General features: G+C 43.4%; 1 protein-coding gene across 2 annotated transcripts in view; it reads left to right on the forward strand.

The window, feature by feature from the left end:
* Window positions 1-177: 177 nt before the first annotated feature.
* LOC102214663 (deoxyribonuclease-1-like) overlaps window positions 178-8,711 on the forward strand; it is a 17,780-nt gene continuing 9,246 nt past the window's right edge. Inside the window, exons 1-4 of one of the 2 annotated variants that reach the window (XM_005748205.1) lie at window positions 178-346; window positions 6,898-7,058; window positions 7,200-7,288; window positions 8,129-8,140. In XM_005748205.1, coding sequence (XP_005748262.1) covers window positions 6,906-7,058; window positions 7,200-7,288; window positions 8,129-8,140 — 254 coding nt within the window. In that variant the 5' untranslated portion in view covers window positions 178-346; window positions 6,898-6,905. The remainder of the gene's footprint in view (window positions 347-6,897; window positions 7,059-7,199; window positions 7,289-8,128; window positions 8,141-8,711) is intronic. The other variant, XM_005748206.1, reaches the window with a different exon arrangement.

The following is an 8,711-nucleotide window of genomic DNA, read 5'->3' on the forward strand; positions in this document are numbered from 1 at the left end:
AATTCTTATGACGATGATACTTTTTTGCACTGCGCTGTGGGAGCGTTATGTGGCTGCAGTAAGGAAATCAGATTTCACCAGACTACGTCATGCTCATCTGTCGCTCACACCTGCTCTGGGGCTGCAGCTGATAGGTAAGTTGGTTGATCATGTGACATAAAATGGGTGTCACAGATGTCATGATGTGAAAAACGTCCCGTCTTTACCACAGACCCTGAATGCTGCATTTGTAGACGTGAACAACCTGGACGGCGATACCTGCGCCAGGCTGAGACAGCGTCCACACCCAGCAGGATACGCTCAGAGACTTAGCAGCAGACGGTCGTAATTTGACTCACCTGAACAGGTACGAAAAACAACAACTGATCCAGCAGCCGTTACTGGGACGAGACCAGTACCGGTTACTGGGTCTGCTCAGTGTGTGAGTGCTTAAAACTGAAGTGGCCGTGGGTGTGTAGGCTGTGTGAACGGACTCTGTCAATGTTTAAGTGTTTTCGTGCCTTTGTGAGGATGGTAGTAGTTTTTAACATCTTTTAAATTTCCCAACTTAAATTCGGATGTTTTCAGAGTCACGTCAAAGGAATCTGTGTTGGTATTTCAGTGCGTGGCCGTGACAAAAGGTGGAGAGAAAATAAGAAAGAAAAACCACATAAAGCAGGTGAAGCAGCAGGAATGTAAAACAGAGCCAGTCACAGTAGGATGTAGAAAGACGCTGTGCAGTTCCTCAGGAGGTATTCAAATTATGCAGCAACACTTTAAACAGAATCTTTACTCCAGATTAAATATTTAAAACTGAGATATTTTCACGCACGCTGTGTAAACAGGAGCATAAATACTAGCTCCTGTTCACCGAGTCTCTGTTTGGCCAGAATTCAGCCTCTTTGGTGTTTTAACAGGAAAATTAAGGGATTGTCTCTGAGGAAATCTGTCTGTCTGACTCTTCACCAGTTGGTCTTAGAACTGAAGAAGCTTCTTAAAGGAAACTTAAAGAAGTCCAGACACTTTTCTTTCCAAGATCCTTGGATTATTTCCATGAAAATATTCCAAATTCAAGGGTGCTGAGTTGGAAAAGTGATTGGACTCACACTTATTAATGGTCCAGCTGAGCTGAAAGACTTTATTCAGGATACATATGTGGTGTTTATTTAAAACATGCTGAAAGTGAAAGTTTTGCAGATGAGCTTCAGCACTGGTTCGTATCCATGGACGTTTGAAAAAACCAGGTGTGTAAAATGCAAAATGATTTCTGCATTTTTCTGCCTGCCTCCTCATTTTGAAGTCGGCCGTGTCTTTGTTCCCTTCCTGATTCATATTTTCAACCATTTTTATTCTTTTGTCCGCCTTTGAGGCCAGTTTGTGCCAAACTGGCATTCAGTCTATTTATCATTAACAGACCTGTTTGGGAACTTATTTTGGTTTCATTGTGTCTCTTTCTGGATGAAAGAAGCTTTAAAGTCATGCGATTTGTGCTTTTCGACCAGTGTTAAGCATTAACTTGTTAATAATTGGTGAATTTGACCTCACCAGCTGAAACATTCAGAGCCGAGTCACCGGCTAACCTGGAAACTGCTGCTGAGTTCACATGTATGCTGCTTCACGCCTGAACAAAGTGAGAAACCAGCAATGGTACAGTGAGGTTGGTGTGTCTTGAACTCTCTAACTGGGACTGTTGACGGAGCCTTAAAAACAGGAACGATTTATGAACTTCCATTTTAGAGTCATGATGAATCTGGATGTGTGTAAATATGTGGAACAAACGATGAAGACAAGGAATCTTATGTGTTTCTCTCTGATGCCAGTGAATGGTAATGAGTAGAGTTCATGTTCTGGTGACAGGACTCTCTGTGGCGGCAGATGATGGCAGGAGGAAGTCGAACTGCACAACTATCTGTCGAGGTGGAGAGGAGGATAAATGGGCTGACTAGAAATTGAACGTTACCGGTGGCATCTGTTGGTTTTCTATTGCTGCTTGTAATCTTTTATAACCTTAACTGAACATTTCATAGTGTTTAATCCAACTCACGAGTATTTTTATGCTTAAATCTAACAAGTGAGTAAAAAATTAAACCCATTAGAGTTGAAATCTTAGCCAGCACCTCCTGTCGCCTTGACCTTCCTAACACAGACATTGAAAGTCTCTGAAATGCACCGTTATTTACTGGCAACCCATAAAACTCCAGTAGTGCATATCAGGGAGGGGCATAGAAGCTAGCTCTTAGCATTGATCTTCTAAGATTAGATGCTTCAAACACATCAGATGTCGGACCTTGTGTCCTTGAATTCAAAAACCCCTTAAATGCAGGTGTGTCCTACCAGAGCGCAGCACTCGCACAGATCCTTTCTTAAAACTCATAAACAGAAAGAACAATAAAGCAGGCCACACAACACATGAGCTATGCTGCCGTTTACCCAACGGTTTATTCCAAGGAGTTTGGAGCCGTTCACAGAATTTAAAGTCAGTTCTGGATATTTTACTGATTCGGTCAGAGCAGAGAGAGACGTGGCGCTCAGAGTCCTGACATCAAAGCTGTGGGACAGAAAGACGACAACCGTAAATAACAAAGATGGCCACGTGAGACTTTTTCCTGGTAACCACACAAGTTAAATTAAATGTAGGCGATACTTTAAAATAACAACTGAAATAAGGCTTTTCAAAACACCTGCCGAGCGGCGACACTTGTTTCTAGAACTTTTGTGGCAGTGACTACAAAGTAAGCCCCTCCTCCTTTCCCTGCAAAGTGCTGTTAACCCTGCAGGACTTCCTGGTTAAATAACAGCAAAATCAACTTTGTGCTGTCACTCACAGTGAGGCTCTCCTGCATTTCAAATGGCACGCCTTGCTCCAGGGCTCCTCGTCTAACACTTTCTCAGGCCGAATGAGTCTTTCAACCAAGTGTCAGAAACGGTGAAGCGAGTGTTTTAATTCTATGTTCAGTCTGAAAGCTAAGGCTGATTAGTTTACGCAGTTTTAAATCAAACTGTGTTTGTACTCGAAAGCAGCTCGATGACTGTGTAGCCAGAAGCTTAATTCCACAAAGTTCCCCTGGTTGTGAAAGGTGGTTGGGGTGGTGGCTGCAATATGATACTGTTTGTTTTGCCAACACAGGATTTTAAGGCCTTATGTCCTCTGATACAAAAACCTCCTCGTCCACAGCCTAAAAAATAACCCAAGAGTCTGAATTGAACCCTCAAAGTGCTCAACTTGGCAAAGCAACTTGTAAACTGTTGCTCGCCTTGTGCTGTAATCTCGTATCATGCAGGTTACAGTGAGGGTTGTTGTCGTCAGTCAGGTAGGTCGGTGTGTAGAAATCTGGTGTACTGAGGGAGTCACTCGACCGGTCGCACCGCATTTACGCCTGGGAGGGGCGGAGTGAAGACATCTGAAGAGTCACAGCTGGGCTGACTGACTGTTAACTAACCCGACCACAGCGAGTAACCACTTCACTTTAATTCCTGCAAGTTCCTCATTTTATTATTAGCAGCAGGCAGCCACTCGGCATATACATCTGTACTCATTCGCTCTGTTTGTGCCTCCTATAAGGTCATGTTATAGTGAGAAGTCATGGACAGAGTGTGTTTGTGTATTTAATATTGATATGGGTTCAACTTTAAAAAGGCTGCATTAAAAACAGTTTAATCAAATGTTTCAGGTCCAGGAAAATGAAAGTACGACCTACGACTCAGGCTCTCGCGTCACTGTGAAGCAATTTTGACCTGCTCGTCTTTACAGCCTTGCTCCAGTTCACTGACATTTCTGAGCAGTGATTTATGCACAGCTGTATTGCACAGCTTGGCTTGGTTTTTCCATGATGACCGAACTCCTGCGCTTTGGTCTTGTCTGTTCCAAAGGTCTTGTTGTTTGTTCAGATTTGCATTTGCTTTGCAGACCTTTGAACGTTTAACATGTTAAACGTCTGACCTTGGACTGAATCCTGGAAGACTGTGACACTGTTAACATACAGCTGACACTCAAACTGCCAGACCTTCTGTTTGTATGGAGACGCTCACATTTACACCTACGGCTGATTTAGAGTAATCTTGTGACTGTAAATGTTAACTGACGACCTGGATAGTTCTGCTGTCAGCGTATGAAAAAGTAGCATCAGACGGCGATGAAAATCGTATTGCACAAGGATGCGCTGTATCACAAAGAGCTGCAGTGGCTCGGCACACTCTCGAGGAACAGCAGTATTAAACACGGCAGCAGTTTTTTTTTTCTTCATGGATCAAACAAAAAAACAGAATTTTCATGATCAAAACTATTGAAATGGAGTGAAAATGTGCAACAATGAAATAATTTAAAGTGTCAGCAAACAAACAGCTTTTCTGCACACAGGCCTGAGCATGCTGTCACTCGTCCATCAGACCAGTCAGACCAGTCAGCTCTGCTGGCAGACGACTCCTCCACACTCACACTGTCTCATGTTTCTCCGTCACACTCATGAGTTATGAAAGGACGTTTACAGGCCAAGATTAAGCTGGTGTTTAAAATCAAGCGGCACACTTCCTGCTCTCATTCTCAGCTGTACAAACTTGCTTTTGTGTCTCCTCCCCTGAAGACTGTTGAACATTTCCCCTTTTCCTCTGCAGTCATGAGGCTGATGTGGAGTTTCTCTCTGTCCCAGCAGCCTCACTCTCTCGTCCTCTTTCTCCATGTAGTTGCTCCTGTGAGCTGACGCTGGTGTGTCAGTTAAGCATCACCGACTCACCTTGCTGTTTCACCTGTGTAGTCATTAAATCTGGGAACACGTTTGCTTTGCAGCAGGGCCTCGCTCGTCGCCATTAGGACGATGCAGATGAGGATCAGACTAAATAACAGAAGCACCTGTCTGTGTGATGTATGGTTATAATGAAGATGCCTTCACAGCTTGGCTCACTGCCCTTGAGTGGCCCAGAACAGTCACATGTCATAAACAAGTTTTACTACCAAAAAGATGCTCAAACATTTAAAAAAGACAATATTTACTCCACCAGCTACTTCTGATATGAGGCAGTGGAGGAACCCAGAGTGCACTGCATTAGCAGAAGGGTAATGATGTCATCCCCGCATCTAAAAGCAGTCGGGATCTGTCTGCTCTTCCAAGAATATGCAGGATAAGGACGTGCCTCCTCAGGCCTCCACTGACGCTGGATGATGCATAAAACTTTCCTCAACGCCTCCAGACTCTCATGTCTTCCACATGTGTCAGACCTGCCAGTCCTGTTGATGTGTGGTGAATGCCATTAAAGCTGGGCTATAAGCCACTTTGTAGTGAAAAAATTGGGCCGCGAGGTGAAAAAGGTTAAGAACCCCTGATATAGACGATTGGAAAGTGCACAAAAAATGCAGCGCCAAAAAGTTGGTTCTGTTCATCTGGACGTAGCGCTTTCATTGGGAGAAACGTTTCGTCATCATCCAGTGACTTCTTCAGTCTCAGATGACTGCAGGCTTCCAACCTTATAAACAGTACATTTGAACAATGACTGAAATCAGCCCACTGAAGGAACAATGGGCTGTGAGGTCAGTTCCTTGATCATTAATATGCAAATAACCATGACCGTTGATCAACAACCACTGATCAATGGCCATGAGCACCATTCACAGAGAGTCGGGGAATGGCTGCAGACACAGCACTGTCAGGTGAAAGATGTATCCTTAGGCCCCCTCCTCGACTCAGAGATGCAGTCAGCTGACACTGAAGAAGTCACTCGGATGAGTAACAAAACATTTCTCCCAGTGAAAACATTACATCGAGTTAACCAGAATCAACCTTTGGGACCTCTTCAATTCAGTTTCTGACAGGTTGAAGTGATTTTCCTGGCCATGCTTCTTTTCCCTCCTCTCACATAGGAGCAGATATTGGTCCTGCTGCTGACCTTTTGTGTGTCGGTCTTCTCTAACGGTCATGTCATGGACTGTGCTGGGAGGCGCACGGGCCTTGTTGCGATGCAATGAATGGACATGCCATCCGTGAGACGCTGGTGCAGGTAACATCTGACGGTCACTAACAAAACACAAAACTAGGGAGGAAGGAAGAGGAGAGTCATCTGTGAACGCCGCCTGCTAACACATTCGCTTTTGGGACGTTCTCTTGTTGTTGCCTCTCCAGTGCACCTCATGCGTCCAGACTGGACAGACTGATATTCCTCAAGTTTACCTGACTGTGTCGTACTGTGATGGTCAGCTGCTCCCTGAAGTTTTCTGAGCAGTTTTTGTTTCCATTATGAGCTGATATCTGTAACAATGTGACAGAAATTTGGCTCAGTGTAGAAAGTAACTGTAGAACAAGGATCAGCCTGCTGTGTGTCCTGTAATCTCTGTGTAGACTGAATCTGTATTTATCACTGGTCCCTGTTTCATTTAGGATTGTGCTTTCTCATATTTGCATTCAGGTTAAAAATGTAGTCATTTCATATATACGTTATCAATTTGTGTAACATTTACACTAATGTGAGCCAGAGGCTGCGAACAGGAAACGATGATGCGTCGAGTTTGACAGAACTTGTGTAAGAATATCGATAGAAATGGAGACTGTGGGCAGTGTGGTTGTGCCGTGAGTGGCGTTGCTGCTGCACCGTCTTTGTGTGATGGTTGTAAATTGCTTCTGTGTTTCTGCATGTGCAGACAGGAAGTGTGGTTATTAATCTGTAGTGACACCACAGTTACTGTCAGGCCTTGCTCTGTCGTCTTGGCTTTTTGGGGTGATTCATGGCTGCGCGCAGGTCGGACCTGCAGGATGGTTGATTGTCATTGGAATCTTTTATTCTCACTATTATATCAAATTTCCAAACTCAAGGCATTGTGAAGACATTCCACATGTTGGTTTCTGTAGCTTATTCCACGTCAGTGAGAGCTGTGCGTTTTGGACACTGTGTGCTTTGCATCAGTGACATCGTGCGTCTTTTATTCCTTCACAGATCCAACCATGAGGTGGCGCTCTTCTGGTCTTTCCCTCTTCCTTTTGCTCTCCATTTTTGTCTTGAAGTCAGCAACTGAACTCAGGATCTGTGCCTACAATGTGCAGAAATTTGACTCTGCGAAAGCATCAAACGAGAGACTGATGCACTATCTCAAACTGGTAACACACACTTTATTATGCATTTTATATTATCTTTTTTCCTGCTGCCGTTATGAATGAATTATTGGCAGAATTGGATCTGGTGCTGTATTTGTGACTCGACCTATGACCTTTTTTCTGTGTGCCCATGTGTCTGTCCAGGTCCTGACTCGTTGTGATATCAGCCTCCTACAGCACGTGGTGGATCCAGACGGTCGAGCCATTGAAAAGTTGTTGTCTGTGCTCAACAGGTAAACATTCGCTGGAAACTCTGGCTACAGTTTAAACTATCAGCATGAAAATCTTGTCAGCTGAGTTTCAGCCCTTAAAGAGGACTTATTCTACTCATTGCTCATTGGTTGCTAATCATAAAGAGAAAGTTTGACCATTAGGTAGGTGGGACTTCTGTGGTCTCGGACAGAGACAGTGTGTGCTTGAAATAATCATATGATGATATCATTATTCACTATTATTGATTATTTGTAGTTCTCCTGGATGTCCCATTCTGCGCTCACTCACCTGACCTGGCAACTTTGTTCTCTCTTCTCAAATAAAACCAGCCATATAATAGTGCAGGGCTCCATAAGATTACCTTGCCTCACATCACTTACATAATTTAGGGTATTTGATTTTTGTAGACCCACTCCCAGAACATTTTGATTACACTTCATATATTTGACAAGAAAAAGTATAAGCAGGAAAAGCATTTCCCAAAATCTTCAGCATGAAGCGAGACTGTGTGAGAGCAAAAGGGAAGTCTGACCCTTTCTAATACAGCAGCTGTGAGCTCTATGAAAACACAGCACGATGGCACTAACGGGTGTCAGCATGATTCAGTTGGCTGTGCTTACTCCTGTTTTATGTTTGTACTCTGTGTGTACTGACAAAGCTACAGTTCACTACCAGTCAGTGTTTTATGATAACGATGCAAAGAGATTGCTGTATTGCTAAAGAGTGCGTGGGCATGTTGCTGACATACAAGACCGTAAACTGCTCGATCTTTTAATATACTCAACTAGTATTCTAACACTGCTTAACCACAATATGTGCATAATGATGGTCATTATGTGTCTGCTGTCTGCCTTCAACAGGGGATCTGACAGGTACACTGGATTTAATGAGCATGTGAAGTATCATCTAATCATATTCATTAATCCTAATAATCGAAATTTACACCCTTTACTAACCAAAATGCCTGAAATGGTAACACTTTACTTTGGAAAGTCACTATTAGAGAAAATCGGGATGGAAATGTGTCGTACAGGTTTATCAGTCCAGTATTTGTTAAAGGGAAAAGCATGAACTGAATGATTCTGATTTAACTCTGAACAACTTGAAAGCCTCCTAGTCAGTAGCAGGGCCTTAAAAAGAGGTTCAAGGGCCACTAGTGACCCTTGAACCTCTTCATGAGCTGAGCCGTTTCTGTCATTTTCATGTCTGCTTATAGAGCGACACGTTAGAAGTTAGTGAGGGCGGTCTCTGCTCATGCACTTACCGTGGGAAAAACCTAGAAACTATTCTAAAGGTCATCAAACCTCATCTTTATTGACACGCACGGAGATGTCAAAACTTGTTGTTATGGTTACGGGGAGGTGGTAAAATGCAGTCTTTATGGGGAAAAGAATAGAAACTAGAATAGAAACACAGAAACTAATATCAATCTAAATGCCAACT

This window comes from Pundamilia nyererei, unplaced genomic scaffold, assembly GCF_000239375.1.
Source record: "Pundamilia nyererei isolate P.nyererei 1_Seehausen unplaced genomic scaffold, PunNye1.0 scaffold00216, whole genome shotgun sequence".
Taxonomy (NCBI): Eukaryota; Metazoa; Chordata; class Actinopteri; order Cichliformes; family Cichlidae; genus Pundamilia; species Pundamilia nyererei.